The sequence below is a fragment of the Coffea arabica genome, chromosome 11c, assembly GCF_036785885.1.
Source record: "Coffea arabica cultivar ET-39 chromosome 11c, Coffea Arabica ET-39 HiFi, whole genome shotgun sequence".
NCBI lineage: Eukaryota > Viridiplantae > Streptophyta > Magnoliopsida > Gentianales > Rubiaceae > Coffea > Coffea arabica.
The window spans coordinates 43,686,288-43,703,223 of record NC_092330.1 but is presented as its reverse complement, the minus strand read 5'-3'; the positions used below and the strand labels follow the sequence as shown (position 1 = coordinate 43,703,223).

The window sequence follows — 16,936 nt, the reverse complement described above, 5'->3', positions numbered from 1 at the left end:
TCAACGGCGTGAAGAGAGCAGCAAAAAGTCGGTGAGAGAACTGAGAGGTGACGAGAGCAGAAAAAGATGATGATTTTACTTCTTTCCAGATTCAAATTAAAGATATAAAGCAGGAACTACTTGGTGTTTGGTTCATACATATATATCGTGCAAGGTTCAACTGTTCACCCTCTTGGTTCGGATTACATTGAGCCCTTAAAAGAAAAATTATGTCAAATGAGGTGGGCGTGCACATAATTGGAGTATTCTGCCATCTTAACCCTAGCACCATTGATGGATCTTACATTAGTAGGCCGGAGCCTTCACTAGGGAAGCAGCTCATCTACTTTTCTTTAGGGGTCCAAAGTTATTATAAATCCATGCGTGAATTGTCATAGTTAATTAGGATGAGGGCAAATTGGTTTTGTCACAAATACTGAGAAAATAAAGGTTGAATTGGAATAGATTGTCCACTAATCGGAACTTCATGCCCCTTCAGACTTATAGTCAAGTTATGCTAATTTTACAGGGTCCTATGCTGCAGCCAAGAGAATACATATCCAGTTTTCCTTTTCTTCCTACAGGCTCTCCTCTAGTTTAAGTGAAATTATTGGCACAGACAATGATTGTTACATCTGTCCCATTGTAAACAACTACACGATCACCTATTATCCTCTTTTCATGATGGCAAATGCAAATGCATGCAGAATGACTACTTCTGCTATAAAAAAAAAAAAAAAAAAAAAGCCTGGGAGATAGCAGAATATATGATGTTTGCACCAATGAATCTAGTAATGTTGATTAATAAATTTAAACTATGTAACGTAAAAATGGCCTGCCGTTTGCTAAAGCAACTAAAATCTAGCAACTCAGAAGTCTATATATATATATACGTGAATATAGTGATGTTGGTTCATGAATTAAAGGAAATTAGCAAGTATATATGCAGTTGTTTTTGAATGCCCCAGAGAAAGAAGTATGAAAAGAGGGTTGGTCGTCCACTTCGTATCTTGCATAACTTTTGTTACCCCCTGTTTTAATTGGACAGGATGAAAGCAGAGAACACCAACTGTTATCCACTTCAAACCACCAATTACAGAACCTTTTAAGAATTCTTGTGTGAAATTACAGGTAGTGTGTATATATACTCGAAGGACACTTGGCAGAGTATATATTACAGGTGGTGCAATGGCCCCCCAAAAAAAAAAAAGAACAATAAAACTAAAGAAGAGCAGGAGACCATTTGGGAAAATTATGAAGCTAAGTAATCGGAAACGTTCCTCCCCATGTGGTCAAAGGCTCAAAGCTGATGGAATGATTCTTGAAGCTTAGAGAACCTAATGGGAAAACGAAGAGAATAAAAAGACGAACAAGCAAGCATATACCTAGGTAGGTGTTCACAAGTGGGGTTGAATAGCGAAAGCTTCTTTTTGTAATGGAGGATTGCCCGTTTCTTAAAATTTTGAAGGCTTCCCGTTACTTTATATCCTACAGGGTTCTGCATAATTATGTTTCACGCCATAGAGAGCTTATCATTGGTCTAATAATTGTAGGACATCAGGCCCTACACCAGCCTCCCACCACCAGCAATCAGGATCCTCCTGCCTTGCTAAAAGCAAGGAGAGCAAAGAGCCAAAGGCGCAATTCTACCTAAATGTGTTAATCCTTCACACATATTTTACGCGAAATTATGTTGCCTAATCTACGCCATTTCCTTAGTTATTATGCAAGAAATGAGCATTTCTCTACGTATGCTTAAAGTTGATTTTTGTAGCAATTTTCTCATATTAATTCATGGGCTTCGCGTCCTTTCTTTTGCAATAAACTCTGTTGTTATTCTTGCAGTTCGCTATCTCAGGCACGCACGACTGTATCAGCGTATCTTCAGCTCCATTTTGGTGCATCAAGCCTTTCAGAAAAAAGAGAGAAAAAATCTTGAGGCCTAAAGGATGTATGAACCTTCTCCATTTGCACGGGGCAACGAGAATTTTCATTTTTCTATACAACTTTCGAGTGCCCTGTGATTGTTAATGTTAGAAACTCCAAGAGATATATCTTCTGGATTCGGTATAGAACCCAAAAATAAAAAAAAAAAACAGAGAGAGAGGCAAATGAAGTAAAAGCACAGGTTTGAGCAGTCAATTTCCGACTAATTTCCACTGCTAAAGGCTGCCTTTGACCCAGAAAAGCACGTAGAGACCCATCGTGGTGCGTGCGGCTGCTAAAGCACAACTTGAGATGATAATTGCAGGTATATGCATGGAGAATGCTCCAAAAAGTTTTGCCATTAATTTCGTAATGATTCTCCTGTATATAGTAACCAATCATGAGTTCATTTATGAATTTTGTTGAGACCAACAAACATACTAGTAGTATTTTATTTTCTTTTCTCTACAGCAAGACCAGTCCAGTAGAAGAACTGATGGAGGATGAGAATGAAAACAAACTGGTGCACAGCGGAAGAAGACGTTTTAGAGCCTTGGTTCCAATCTAATTCTATACTGACTTCGTTTAAATAAAAGTGTAAGACTTCTTCGACAAAGTGCAAAGCTTGGATCATCATAGGGCAGTCCGGGGACCATTGCAAGGACTCAAAAATCAAAAGAGCTAAGAAAGCGAATGTTGCTAGGCTCTCTCAAGGTCACGGGGGGCATTATTGAGATTGTGATGATGTTCAAAGTTGCCAAAATCTTACTTTCTCTCCTAACAAAGCAACAAAAATACCCCTTCTTCCGCTGTAAAAGACACGAGGAATATCTTTAGCTGTATCTTTAATCCTCTTTAATAAAGAAGAAAACTCCCCACTTTTTTTTCGAATTCAATAAATAAGAAAACCCCACATTTGAGAATCAAATGTTTCCATTCCACCTTCCCTCCTGCTCATTAGCCACTCTCTTCTTACTCTAATTCCTCCGTCACACTTCACCCAATAATCCTGCCTTTGTTTGCACTCAAAGAACACAAGCTCCAGAACTTAATCCTCCCTCAAATTCTCAATCTTTAGGACAATATACCCTATCCTTAGCCCAGACATAAAACAAAGAAACCATGTCACAGTCACAACCGGCCGACGTTTATCCTAGTCCTAATATCCCAACACAATCTTCATCTCATTCAAATGGATCATTCGGCCCCGTCCTCATAGTCCTGGGAGTGATACTCGTTCTACTTCTTATTTCTATTGTTCTCGGACGCATTTGCAACCGGCGCTACCACAGCTCGAAGGGGCAGCGATCCCGCGGCCATTCATCGCACAAAAAGGCAAAAACAGCTAAACCAAATGGCAAGTTTCACCATCAAGCAGGAGGTGGGGACATCGAGTTTGGATTTGACAAAAGATTCGCATCCGCTAAAGTTGCTGCCAATGGAGATCATTTCGCAGTGCCTAAGATTATGCCCCATGGGCGCGAACCCAAAGGACCAGTGAGATTTGCAGATGATCATATAGAATTCACAGCTGGTCCATGAGAATTCGGAGTACAATACGAGGATAATGGAACCACCTCGTACAGTTAGAATGGCTGTTTGGTTTTTCGATTGTGCCTTTTTCTTTATTTCGGATTACATAAGTTTCTTGGATTAGATGATGACTACTGTTAATTAGGCATGGGTTTCTTTCATTTCTTGGGGTTCTTTTTCTTTTTCTTTTTTGTGAAAATTGTAATGGTCTAATAGGGATCCTAGTGACAAATGGTGGAATTTACGAATGGCTCGTTCAGTTCACAGGCTCCAACTCTCATATTATCTGCGAAGGATGACAACTGTCCCCGCGCAGTAATCATTTATTTTTTTCGTTTTCATGTAATTGTGTCCCTTTTTTCGCAATAAAAGAACATCTGTACCAAATGAAGGAAACGGGGAAATCCCATTCTGCAATCAACTTACATAAGGTATTCGAGAACCCGGAACTGATTGTAGTTACGGATTGGATTTACTACGGGAATCCCATTCTGCATGGGGGTTTGGAACTTAACCAGACCAAAACAGCTACCAGCAAATGAGATGAGATGAGATGAGCATTAAGTGATCGACAACAAATTTATGAACCCACAAGTTTTTGAAACAATCAAATAATAAACTATAAATAACTATTTCAGGTCCAATAAATCGAAGCTAGTATTAATACTCTTGTCTTGTTGATGATTCAAAGCATATGATCAACTTGGCCGTAGGGGGTAGTTTTGTCTCAAGCTGCAGTGCACTTGATAAAACATCTTCCCTACTCCTCCGAATACAAGGTGTCTCCCAGAAATGCCATTTTCCTCCTATCAAAGCATGGACTTGTGAAATCAAGAATCAACTTCTCAAGTGAAATGGCACTATCCATCAAATAATGGGCGAATTGGGCATCAGTCTTCTCCAGTCCAATCCAACCAACGAATTCGATCTCCTTGAGGCTCTGATGACGATTTTCCCCAGCTTGCTCCTTCCACTCCTTTTTCACAGTCTTCCAACGATCTCAAAGTCTCAGTTTCCAGTGGCCAAAACCATTCAACCCTACACTGCCAAGTACCAACCGAAGTACATTTCAGGCTTCAACTAAAAATAGAACTCAAAAGTTCTTTTCGAAGAAATAATTAAAACCCGAAGGACCCGCACAAACGTGTTTATGTGTGCATATTTAACAGGCTGATATGAAGCCCCACAATCAGTTTTAAAAAATTGAAATGGCAAGTTCCAGTTTACCTTCAATATTAACTTGAGCAGGCGAGGAGATGCACGTATTATCGAGCTCAAGAAGAGAATACTGTGATCTGCAGGTACTCTAAACTTCAACTCCAACTGCTTGAGTTCACTTAACTCTGGAATATCTTTCGGAAAACTCATGCTTCTTGAAGGTTCCTGAACTCAAAAAATAGTGCATATAGCGTACAAGGCGTGTCACTATTAAGCAATGTGACCAAAAAACAAGTAAACAATTGCAGAATTCAAGATGATAAATGGAAGTAAACTGACCATCATCCTCAGATTCAATTTCAATTCTAGTTGCTGGAGACCTGAGAAAGACCAGATTCTAGGAAACTTCACAAATAACATTTCACAGTATTCAACCGCAAGGGAAATTGAAGAGAATTCTGGAACGTTTATGTTAATCATGGGGCCAGCACATTTAAATGAAGCAACACTCCTGGCTGAAACCTCAACATCCTCCAACTTCAAACAGTATCTGATCTCCAGGTGCTTCAACTTGAGTGATTGACGAGCAGCAACTCTGACTTTGTGCAAATATGCAGCATTTTCCACCGTTAATTGCTCGAGCAATGAACACTTCGATAAGAAGTATGCAAGATCATCTTCAGTAATGGAAATAGATTTCAAGCACAAGGAAGTTAGCCTGTCGAAGCTCGTAAAGTCAAGAAAGTTAAGATGCAATAACCAAGATGGGAAGGTGAAAGAACTATCAGTGCAGCCGACACCTCCGTCAGCCGAAGACAAATCCAGTTCAAGTCTTTGAACCCTTTTCACAACGGCCAAGTAGAGCCATTTATTCAGAGCAGCTACATTAGACTTGCCCAACACGAAAGCAATTCTTAATCCTTTGAATGATGAACCCTCGTGTGAAACCACCACTTGATCTACCCAGTCTCGATACCTTCGTGCTTCGGTTACGCGGTCTACTTCCAAATGGGCAATGAGCCTTAGAGTGTCTGAAGCATCAAAGTCCAAACTACCGGTGAAATGTTTCCACAGTTTCCTCCATCTATGAGAAAGGACACGTGTTCTAGCTGCCTCTCTCATCAGCAAGCTTGACAGAATGATCATGAGCACATCATCTGGCAACTGACTAATCCAATCCTGTAGACAACCCATGTTCGCGAGACGCAGTTTGTAGATTCATTAAACATCAAGCTCAATCTAAAAGATCAAAGCCATGAATTAAGCAGTTCCAAGAAAAATTTTGACTCGGAATCTACTAGGTGTGACTTGTTAGTTGTAGGTCGCATGCTTTTCAGGACAAACACTTCAGCAAGTAAAAGCAAAGTTTGAACTGTCGCGGAAAATTTTTTATATTTTTTGTAAATAAATTTCTAAATCATTGTTTTATCTTATATAAATCAAATCGTTCCCGTACATTTTTCTATATATTTTTCAAAAAAAAAAAAAGAATCCTAAAAATAGGAATCCAAACCGGATATAAGTGAACAGATACCTCAAACGTGCAATGCGCATGGAAAATGGCGGCATCTAGTAGCTACATAAAGCATGAAAACACATACCGTCCGTAATGTTTCAATTCAATGTGGTATACTATATGATGCCGGTTTCTTTTTGTTTAAATTCAGAAGTTAAGACTTAAGAATGTTGAATTCAAAAAATAAAATAAATAATGCTATTTATATATAATAATAATAATAATAAATACATTATATTACATAAGATAATATAGATTTTTCTATTGTATAGTTTCAAATTACATTCAACATGATAGATATAGATATCTTACAATATTATGTACATTTTATATGTATTTCACCCACCGCCCGGGCCACGTGCTTCAGTAGGAGTACAAAGAAAAAGGGTCCCCAATCGTCCAGAAGCTGAATTCAGAAACAGAGCAAACGGCAAAGTTGTCTGCGTCTTTCATCGGCTGAATCTATACACAGAGTGGTATCATTTTTGTCTGAGCTAATTCTCTCGTGTTCAAAGATTTTCTGCGCTGCGTCGCTTATTGTATCCGTAAGTACATCTCTGTTTCATTTGTTCAACTTCTCTCCAATAAAATGCAAATACGCGCAGAACTAAACTCTATGGGCTTCAATATTAGTTGATATTACTGTATGTATGTTCTGATTCTTTACTTTCCAGGGGTCGTGGAGTAACTACGAAAGATCTTTTGTCTATGTCTATTATGTCGGGTGATTGGTAATTAAGCTATGTTCACATTACATGGCCTTCAAATTGATTCCTAGGACATAATTGAGCTGGGATTATGGTGTTTTATCTAGTCAATACATCGCTTAGTTCTTAATTTTTCTTGAATCTTGAGTCTCTTGACTAAGGCAGTACTTATACCTAGTCCTACTGTAAAGTTCTACTGAGCAATTTACAAAAATAATGGTTGTTTTTCTTTAGATTGATGTTTAATGAGAATGTACATAGTAAACTAACAGCTAATAAAACTGTCCCCTTTCCAAAAAACAAGGAATATCCCAAGCAGAATAAGAAACATATAGACCAGATTATGGCATTAATTGTTATGAAAGGATAGGAACTTGGAAGATCTGGAGCAATCTTTGAAGGACTAGATTATCCGCAGTTTCTCAAATCGTGTCCAGTTGGTTTCATAGGCACCGGATTGGTGCAACTGCAGTAGATTTCTATCTGTTTATGCCAACTGGAAATTCTGGAAGCATTTCTTGTACGTGTTTGATTAAAGTTCCCATTTAGTTTGGAAGGAAACAATTGGAAATGCTTAAGACAACGTTACGAATCCACTACTTTGTCCAAGATTAGTATTCCAAAATGGGATGTCTGGAAGATGAAAGGATTTGTCTTTTGCAATTGTTTCTGGTTGATGTGAGCTTTCATGGGTCAAGCTAGTTGCTAAAACATGTATTCATACCTCGAAGCCTCTAAGGGCACTGAACGTCTACCTGTGCCTGATATTTTGCAAGATTGGTAATCCTGGTAAATGTCTGTTGAAAATGTGACAATTTGTTTGTCGTTGACTAATTGTAGACCAATGTGGCCTTGATGGGTGATGCTGAAATGCCTCTTTAATATCTTGTAGTCTAATAGACCAAACATCTGACCATGCTTGGTTCAGAATTTCATGCCTTTCTAGTGAACTTCCCTAAGCAAGTGCAAAAGTATCTGAAGGTCAGTTATCTGTCTCAAAAGACTTCAAAATTGGTTAGTTGACGCTTTTTTCATTGATGAGTGAAAACAATAGTACGATCTCATGCTACAGTTAAATTCTAAGACATCAAAGGAAGATGACAGAACCACAAGCTCAGCCAGCACTGATAGCAATGACAAAGATTCATCAATTGCCGCAAAAGTCAATTTGGAGAAGCAGTTGCAAGCTTGGAAAGAGAATCCTATTTGGGTTAATTCTACCCCAGAAGTAAAGGTACGGAAGAGCAAACTGTAAATACGAATTCAACACACTTAGTTCAAATCAAATTTTGAGAAAATTAACGTAGCCCAGACTCCATAAAACTCTTCATTGCCCTCTGTGTAAATATTGAATAGTTACTTATATGTGATTCTGAGTGTGATAGTTGATACTTATTTCTAGTTTGATGAAGTCTATTAAGGTGTAATTTCAGCACCAAATTCATGCAGGTTAGTGTTCCTAAAGGTTCTCTTTGCAATTTGAATGTGAAAGTAAATATTGGGCTGCCTCCAGATGCTGTATATGACATTATCATTGATCCGGATAACAGAAGGGTCTTCAAGAACATTAAGGTGGGATTGTCTATTTTGCTGTTTGGTCACTGTGTTTCTTTCTGATTATCTACCACCTGTATCCTGAATTTAGTGTATATCTCAGTGGAGAACTCTTCCTCAAAATTATTTCTGCTACTAAAGTTTGGACTATGTGTCTGTACCAGGAAGTCATATCAAGGAGGGTATTAGTTGATGAAGGTCTAAGGCAGGTGGTTGAATTGGAGCAAGCTGCACTGTGGAGGTTTCTTTGGTGGTCGGGAACCATTTCTGTTCATGTATTAGTGGATCAGAACAGAGAAGATCACTCGGTAAGGACATTTTAGGAGCTGATTGGATTATTTGTTCTGAATTTCAAGTGGAAGCAATCATTTACTGGTCCTTCGGCATTAAAAATTGCAATGGAATTTAGAATTCATGATGATCAAGTAAGTCAATAATGTGCATGAAAAGTGAAAGAGACCAAATTTTTGCCTCACCCGAACTAATTATGTTTGAGATGCAGAATGCTTGCAATGTAATCTTACAAAAATTTTTGAAGCTGTTGATTATGCAGTTTATTAAGGGCAGATGACTGTTGCTGTGTTAGCATTCACATGTTAAATTAAGCTTGTCTCCTTTTAGTACTTTGTTGCCCTAGAATACTATTTTCATTTTCTTGTATCTGCTTGTTCCCTTCAAAATGACTAGATGAAGTTCAAGCAAATCAAAACGGGGTTCATGAAAAGATTCGAAGGTCACTGGAAAGTGGAACCTATACTGGTGGACGAACAATTATGCCATTCCGTCGGACCTAAAACTCTGGAGGAATATGATTCATGCACTAAAGGCAAAGGAAGGATTGCATCAGAAGTGAGCTTGGATCAGCTCATACAACCAGCTATTGTCCCTCCTCCCCCTTTTTCTTGGTATCTTAGAGGAATCACGGCAAAGACCACGGAGATGATCATAAATGATTTGGTTGCTGAAGCTGCCAGGATTAAAGGATTCTCCACAACTGAATTTTCGCAAGTTCCACTTGGGTCATCTGAGGGAAGTTTTGATGAAGGCATGCTATCATATGACATTAAAGAAAGATGGGCTTTAAGAAGGAGAAATGCAAAGCATTCTCGTAGAAGGCTTTCAGATGGGAGTTGATAAATTGGTCAGGGTTGTTCAGGAATCTTAATGTCTTCGACAGCGTTTGCAATTTTTTGTACTTTTCTTTCTCAAGACTTTCTGTATTATTTGGTTATCTGGTTTCAATAAAGCAAATGTTTTCTTTTGAGAGTTAAATTTTTTTTGTTTTCAAGAAATGTATTTTTGTAAATAATATGCGATTTTTATTCTAGGTTTCTCGAACATGATTTCCCCCACCTGGGGATCCATACCGTGAGTAACATTACTAGGGTCTTTTGCCCTGAAGAATGTTTCCAGCATGTGATGATAGTTCACAAATATCTTTAGTGGAACAAAATCTCAATCAGTTCGTGGAGAGATAGAGATATGAAGGGAAAATGAGTTAAAATGCTAATAAACTTTCTGGAAGTGCCAAAAATTAAAGCGTAAAGAAACAAATCAACAATACGGAAATTCGAATGACTAAGAAAAAGGTTCGAATTAGCGTTATCTTTTGGATTATGATGTTCAAATAAAGTTTTCTTTGGCCTAAAACTTGCAAATTTGATCAATCTAAGAAAGCATCCAGTGGAAGAAAAAAAGGACAGCATCCAGTGATTTACGAATGGAGACGGCATAAGAAGTTAGACCTATAGGCTATAACCCGAGAACTTTCTAGTTTCTTGTGGCCCCGGGAAGTTTGGAAGCCACCAAATCCAAAGATTTTAATAGATTGACATCTGTCCAGGGAGCTCGCAGTCTCTGGTGGCAAACTTAAGCGTCTCTCTTTCTACGACGTGGCAAAAGAGATAAGCAGGGCTAACAACTGTTTGGAGGAAGAGATTTATCTCATGGAAACTCTCCTCTCCTCCACAACTCTTCAGCTCAAACCCACACCTCTTCATCTTCAACCTTTCAATTCTTTTTTTCCCAAAGAAACCCTTTTGAGTTCTTCTGTATTCGAACTAAAATATAGCAGAAAATCAAAACTTGGTGTTCATAAAGGCACATTGTCTCAAGGGTCAGCTTTTAAAGTCTTTGCTAGTTCCCAGGCTGCACCTGCATCAGCTGAAGTTTCGACAAGCTCTTCAATACCCCCTTCAATGAAGGCTTGGGTTTATAGTGAATATGGAGGAGTTGAAGTTTTGAAGTTTGATGACAATGTTGCAGTGCCTGAAATTAAGGATGATCAAGTCCTGATTAAGGTCGCTGCAGCTGCTTTAAACCCTATTGATTTCAAGAGGAGACTTGGCAAATTCAAGGCCACTGATTCACCTCTTCCAGTAATTTACTCTCTTTTTCTAATCACATACTTAGCTTGTAATACAATTTTATTCAGTCTATCTAAGTTACATTTGGGCTAGAGTAATATTAGTCCTTAGTTTCTTCAAGAATAATTTGTCTAGGTAGTCTGTTATAGGTAACAAAATTCTATTGGTATTTTACTGGAATTGAGCCAATGTATGATAAAAATGGTACGGACAGGTCGGCAGATTTTGTTAATATCGGGTAACTGCCAAGTTGGAATAAATATTTCATCCCCTTAAAAATGGAGGCTTTATTAGTGTAGTCATGATCACTTCCCAGCAAGTTTGTAGATATGTGTAATCCTGAGGAAGAGGAAGGACCACTATGGAAGGACTTATCTGGTAGGAAATTTTGAGCAGTCTCTTGATTTTTGATACAAATACTAAATATGCGCATTATCTTTAGTTTTTTGGGTTTTTTTTTTTCTTTTGGAGGTTGGGGTGTTGGGATTCTAGCTTAAATTCTTGACGTTGGAGAAGAAGTGATATGGGAGACGTCTTGTTTCCTTGGTTTTAAGTTGAAAGCCTGATGCATGTCACCTGATACAGAGATATTGGCGTTGCATGCAAATGTAAAAGAGTTTATGAGTCTGCTTGTGCTTTTTTAATAAGAAATTCTAAGATGTCTCCATGATTACTTGTGTTTTTGGGGCTATCTAGACCGTTCCAGGTTATGATGTTGCTGGTGTGGTAGTTAAAGTGGGTAGCCAAGTAAAGGGCCTTAAAGGAGGAGATGAAGTATACGGGGATATCAATGAGAAAGCATTAGAAGGACCTAAACAGTTTGGGTCACTGGCAGAATATACTGCTGTGGAGGAGAAGCTATTGGCTCTGAAACCCAAGGGCATTGATTTCGTTCAGGCTGCGGCTCTTCCTCTTGCAATAGAAACAGCCTATGAAGGCCTGGAAAGGGCTGGATTTTCTGCTGGCAAATCCGTCCTTGTTTTGGGAGGTGCTGGTGGTGTTGGATCCCTCGTTATTCAGGTGCATGACTAAAGTTTAATGACCTACCTTTACATTTCGTTGAATTTTATGAAATGCTACTAAAACATATTGCTGCATATGCGGAAGCATTTCTAGCTTCTAATTTATTCAGCGAGTTACAATGATGACATCTTCTCTCGACGCTACCTTTATGCATTGGGTGCTTTATATGTCAGAGGTGACTAGATAATAATGCTTCCATTCCCTTTTAAGAGCCAAGAATCAAATCCACTCCTATGTTATATAGCTTCATAGTTATTTCAGTTCGTGCAAATATCAAAGCTGATACTTCACATCTGTTAGGCAGTGATATATGTGCAGATGACTAATAACAACAACAAAATAAAGAGGGTTCCAAGGATGCACTCACTGCACTACTGCAGTGGCTAGATATTAAACAACTAGACAAAGGAATTCGGTGTTATTTCACTGTCTTTTGCTAAATAACATAACCTTTCCTTGTCTTTGTGTGAGGCAGCTGGCAAAACATGTCTTTGGTGCTTCGAAAGTAGCAGCTACTTCTAGCACTGGAAAATTGGAGTTGCTTAGAAGCCTGGGTGCTGATTTGGCAATTGACTATACCAAGGAGAACTTTGAAGACCTACCAGAGAAATTCGACGTGGTTTATGATGCAGTTGGTAAGGAGCCATCTAAATGCTTACATTAGAATATCTCTAATCCTCGTAAGTATTAACAGTAACCTGAGTGATCGAACTAACTACTAATAGATAAAAAAGAATGCCATTGTCACAGAATATGTTTCATGGACAAAACAGCATTTCGGGATGAATTGGAATTGTAACATCACGAGCACATTATATCCTGAAAGTGGACAATAAACAATTATGGAATGTTCGACAATTCCTTCCATAACCCACGCAACTCCCCTAGACCACCAGAAGGATTGCCGCTCCTTATCAATGAACTGTATGTAGTATGCATGTTTAGGGAACCACATATAGTAACGAGTCTATGGAGACCATTTAGAGCATCTGAGTGAGAATCCTGAAGAGGTCTAACTATACAGAATCGCATGCTAGAAAACTGCATCAAACAGTCAATGAAGATTGTGCTTTTAAGCAAATCTATATCTGAAGATAAACTTCATAGAGCCTCTGCAAGAAAACTTGATGCCTCAAAATGATCTGGCCTTTTTTTTTTCCTTCTGTAATCTCCAAAGCTTAAGACTTTGAGTGTGATAATCATCAGATGCTGTCGATGGCTGTCGGTTCTTCTAATTGCTGCAGATATTTGAAATTATAAAGTAGAATTTGTAACTCGAATATTATTCTGCGAAAAACTTACAGGGCAGGGTGAGAAGGCAGCAAAGGCAGTGAAGGAAGGGGGCAATGTGGTGTTCCTAACTGGTGCTGTCGTGCCTCCGGGCTTCAGATTTGTGGTGACTTCTAATGGTGGAACTTTGACAAAACTCAATGCATTCCTTGAGAGTGGACAAGTGAAACCAGTAGTGGATCCCAAAGGACCATTCGCGTTTTCAAAGGTTGTTGAAGCTTTCTCTTACCTTGAAACAAACCGAGCTACAGGAAAGGTAGTCATACATCCAATTCCATGAGACGAATACCCAGGCTGTTGATGGCATGACATCTATAGTTATAGTCTGGTAAGGACCAAAAGCTCCTTGATTATATATATATATATAAATGCTTATGGCGCAGGTAATGGTGATTTAGTTAGATGCTGGTTGTATCTTGCGACCTTTTTCACTCGGTAACTCGGTTCTTTAGCATGCTAGAGAAAATAATCCAGAAGGGGAAAAAAAAAAAACAATAGTAAATGAAAATGAATACATGGATGGATAAGAAGAGAACCCCATGCAAATTTTATAATTGCTTGCTGACGAGAAGAACAGAGGTGTATCAATTTTAAAATCATAATCATAAGTTTCATTTATTTCAATCGAATTTAAAGTAATTATGATTAAAGTAGGAGGAAATTACAAACCATGTCCTCAGAAGACATACCCTAAACCACAATAATTGATGACAACCCTAAACCACATCACCCCTGCAATTAATGTGGCTACTTAGTGCTTATATTATTGTAAATTCAAGATCCCATAGCTCAAAACATCCCTTGACGAAGTGCCCGCCTTGTAGTGCTAGCGTTCTCTGCCCCAAAAAGAAAAAAAAAAAAAAAAAAAAAAAAAAAGAGAAAGAAAATCAAACAAGATTTTTCGTCATTCAACAGCGATAAACAGCCCAAAATAGAGCCTGAAGCTCTACTTTTTTCAAAATATGAAGAATTGTTTTCCCCTATGGTAATGATTTGGTGGCACTCATCTCTCGTTTTATTGGTTTGGTAAAGAAATAACGATGAATGAATACCTCATTCATTCCTCCAACTCCAAGATAGATTATCTATCAGAAACAGTAGGTTTAATCCCTCAGAAACAGCACATAGAGCCGGGTTTGATTCCTTAAAAACAATCAAATGACTACTACATGGTAGAAAGACTGACCCAAGTGGCGAGTCCCCAAGAACAACATCCGTACCGGAATGTCCCCATGAGTGCTTTGATCCCTCCACAATGGCTATGTCCGATGACCAGAATTTCTCTACCTGACAAAATTGGTACCTTTTGATTTAGAGCCCACGACACAACGAATGTAAATCCTAAAGCGCAGCGCGCACAACATGATTTGGAATGATTTATTCATTTATTTGTCTGAGTCCAGGAATGCCCTGTAATATATAGTATGACATTTTATTATCTCTTTACGTCAGTCAAATTGGACAAAAGAGCGCCAGATCAATGGTCAATTGTGATGATTCACAAGTCGGGGGTAGCTGCGTTGGCTTCGTACTACAAGTACGTTACAAATCAGACATGCAAAAGCGGGAAATCATGAAATAGTTAGTAGTAATATTTTTCATAGTAAAAAATTTCAGCCGTCGTTAAATTGTTGCTTGGGTCAATTTTTGACCATCAAACAATTTTTTTTTATTACAAATTGACCATTAGACTAACTAATCAGTATAATCATAGCCATTTCGTGGATTTTGGCTCACAATCTACCAAAAAAATCAGAATGCTTAGGGGGATTTTTATCTACCAATATGTGTTAATTATATTGGATGAATTTTGGAGTTGGTGAAAATATCACATGCGCTAATCTTGAAGAACCACAAGAAATAGGATCCGATACATTTAATACTATCTAGAGCTGTATCTAGAGCTGTTTTGCTCGAACTTAATGGAGTAAGGGTATAGGGTCGAGTTAGTGGTGATTTTTATTTAAAAATGAAATAATTTTCTAACTACTCAAATATTGTCAATTTGAAAGTTAAAAGAATTAATTGTATAATAAAAAAGCAAACAAGTTTATTTAAAAATATATTTAGCTATCAAATAAAAATTAAGTAAATGGTAAAGTTTTTTTAAATGAAGATTCTATGTATAAATGCTGTTAAATGCGTACACACACTTTTGTTTTAAAAATAAGTACCCACAATTATTTTAAAAAATCAGATTAGCTGAACAATTTTCAATTGAACCAATAGGTTAAATGAGTTTGATCGGGTCAAACTAGAGACCCCGTGGCTTGATGCTTGATCGATCATTGGGCCGACCAGCTCAATTTGCACCCAGAGGCTTCCTTTGATTCCAATTCCCAAGATACCTTCCGGTATAATTGATAAGCAAACATGGCCTCTCTGATAATCTTTTGTGCCACTTATTATTAATTTCTTCAACTGAAGAAATAAGAGTCACAAGTGGGACCATGCATGCGAATCATGGTAATGTTTGGAAACAACAAACAAAAATCTCTGCCAGCTATTTGGTAGACTGTCCATGTTTTGACTAGTTTAGCTAACTAGACTATCAGTTGCTTTGTGAATCCCCTTAAATTGTGCATCGTTCTTTCAGTTCTCGCTGAGTGTTTAATCTAATTGTGCGTGTATTGTTGTTCCTTGACTCGAGGAAAAAGCTAACTAAAAAAATAGGGTTAATATCAGAAACCTCCCTTGAGGTTTCTTCTAATCACATCTAGCACCTTCCATGTTTTTAAAATCACACTTAGCACCCCTGGAATGATAACTTTGGTATCTTGTCAGCCCCTCTATTTGAAAATGGTAGTAAAAAATGAATTGTAGGAGAGAGACTTTATTTTTGTTCCACTTTTACCCAAAGCCCAAAATGATTAGTGAATTTTAGAAGATAAAAATAGAAATAAATAGGCATATGATATTAATTTAGAAGCCGAGGGTGTAAAAGTGTAATAAAAAGAACGTTATAACTAATTATCAGAGATTTTGGCGATATAGAGATGCATAACTAATTATGGACCTGGGGTCGGAACGGTTGCACTCCGGAAGCTTGTGTGCATTTTGCACACGGTGTAACATCATTTGTACACGTTGTAACACTAGAACAACAGCGAGTAATTATACTACCTTTAACAGCAGTAACCGTCTCACACGGTGTAACATCATTTGTACACGTTGTAACACTAGAACAACAGCGAGTAATTATACTACCTTTAACAGCAGTAACCGTCCCACACGGTGTAACATCATTTGTACACTTTGTAACACTAGAACAACAACGAGTAATTATACTACCTTTAACAGCAGTAACCGTCCTTGCCCCTTCTCCACTAATTACATAGTCCATGATACTTCATTGGATCAGTCTAGTAACATGATACGTAAGCCTTATATTGCAATCCAATTCTGAACAAAAACACCATCTACAACTAGTTGTTTAGATGGTGAGGATTGCAATGCACAAAATTATACACAAGTAGCTCTAAGATTAGTCAAACAGCACCATAAGTGGCAGGAAATATAAATCAGATGCACATTGCACCACTTATCAAAAAATTGTCCACAAAAGCTAACGTTGCTTCAGTATTGCTGGGAGCTAAGAAGACTAGTACCTAAACTACTTCAGATACCAAAAGCAAGGATTGCGGGGAACGTTTAGCACTCTCAAAACATCATAGAGAAACTGCTGGTAATAGTGTTAGAGGCCACTATTGCAGCAGTATTAATGCTAACAGAAGTTTCGGCTTGAGATCCACCATTTAGAGTAGGTTGAGCATTTGGTACAAAGGGAATTATACCTTGCTTGTTTACAGCAGCATTGGTTTTCTAGCATTTCCCCGCTTAAAAATTTGCCTGGTGTTGGTGGTTTTTGGGTAATTTCTCACCTT

The 16,936-nt window shown here is 38.0% G+C and overlaps 3 protein-coding genes and 1 long non-coding RNA gene across 5 annotated transcripts; 2 read left to right on the top strand and 2 right to left on the bottom strand.

The window, feature by feature from the left end:
- Window positions 1-3,820: 3,820 nt before the first annotated feature.
- LOC113716330 (putative F-box/LRR-repeat protein At3g18150) lies at window positions 3,821-5,873 on the bottom strand. The gene is made up of 3 exons (XM_027240620.2): window positions 4,936-5,873; window positions 4,666-4,821; window positions 3,821-4,481 (listed from the first exon to the last, which is right to left on the bottom strand). The coding sequence occupies exons 1-3, from the start codon at window positions 5,788-5,790 to the stop codon at window positions 4,329-4,331; spliced, it is 1,164 nt and encodes a 387-aa protein (XP_027096421.2). The 5' UTR covers window positions 5,791-5,873; the 3' UTR covers window positions 3,821-4,328.
- Window positions 5,874-6,451: 578 nt separating this feature from the next.
- LOC113715458 (uncharacterized) lies at window positions 6,452-9,645 on the top strand. 2 transcript variants are annotated; one of them, XM_027239660.2, is made up of 6 exons: window positions 6,452-6,657; window positions 7,712-7,800; window positions 7,892-8,053; window positions 8,269-8,391; window positions 8,538-8,681; window positions 9,061-9,645. In XM_027239660.2, exons 2-6 carry the CDS (start codon window positions 7,735-7,737, stop codon window positions 9,505-9,507), a joined length of 942 nt encoding a protein of 313 aa, XP_027095461.1. In that variant the 5' UTR covers window positions 6,452-6,657; window positions 7,712-7,734; the 3' UTR covers window positions 9,508-9,645. The 2 variants fall into 2 exon arrangements, with proteins under 2 accessions (XP_027095461.1, XP_027095462.1); XM_027239661.2 differs by having other exon boundaries at window positions 7,660-7,800.
- A 607-nt stretch (window positions 9,646-10,252) lies between these two features.
- Window positions 10,253-13,453, top strand: LOC113715405 (2-methylene-furan-3-one reductase). The gene is made up of 4 exons (XM_027239588.2): window positions 10,253-10,751; window positions 11,436-11,759; window positions 12,238-12,397; window positions 13,067-13,453. Exons 1-4 carry the CDS (start codon window positions 10,320-10,322, stop codon window positions 13,330-13,332), a joined length of 1,182 nt encoding a protein of 393 aa, XP_027095389.2. The 5' UTR covers window positions 10,253-10,319; the 3' UTR covers window positions 13,333-13,453.
- LOC140016780 (uncharacterized) lies at window positions 12,719-14,449 on the bottom strand. Its single transcript, XR_011823002.1, has 2 exons — window positions 14,239-14,449; window positions 12,719-13,888 (listed from the first exon to the last, which is right to left on the bottom strand). It is a non-coding gene; the product is annotated as an uncharacterized lncRNA (long non-coding RNA).
- Between the last annotated feature and the right edge of the window lie 2,487 nt (window positions 14,450-16,936).

Bases quoted from the DNA above. Each gene is read 5' to 3' on its own strand.
- LOC113716330 (XM_027240620.2), bottom strand. From the start codon at position 5,790: ATGGGTTGTCTACAGGATTGGATTAGTCAGTTGCCAGATGATGTGCTC. The intron at 4,822-4,935 runs GTCAGTTTACTT...TTTTGAGTTCAG, and splicing joins AATTGAATCTGAGGATGATG to GAACCTTCAAGAAGCATGAG. The intron at 4,482-4,665 runs GTAAACTGGAAC...GGTACTTGGCAG, and splicing joins TGCTCAAGTTAATATTGAAG to TGTAGGGTTGAATGGTTTTG.
- LOC113715458 (XM_027239660.2), top strand. From the start codon at position 7,735: ATGCTTGGTTCAGAATTTCATGCCTTTCTAGTGAACTTCCCTAAGCAA. The intron at 8,392-8,537 runs GTGGGATTGTCT...TGTCTGTACCAG, and splicing joins GGGTCTTCAAGAACATTAAG to GAAGTCATATCAAGGAGGGT. The intron at 8,682-9,060 runs GTAAGGACATTT...CAAAATGACTAG, and splicing joins AGAACAGAGAAGATCACTCG to ATGAAGTTCAAGCAAATCAA.
- LOC113715405 (XM_027239588.2), top strand. From the start codon at position 10,320: ATGGAAACTCTCCTCTCCTCCACAACTCTTCAGCTCAAACCCACACCT. The intron at 11,760-12,237 runs GTGCATGACTAA...TGTGTGAGGCAG, and splicing joins TTGGATCCCTCGTTATTCAG to CTGGCAAAACATGTCTTTGG. The intron at 12,398-13,066 runs GTAAGGAGCCAT...AAAAACTTACAG, and splicing joins CGTGGTTTATGATGCAGTTG to GGCAGGGTGAGAAGGCAGCA.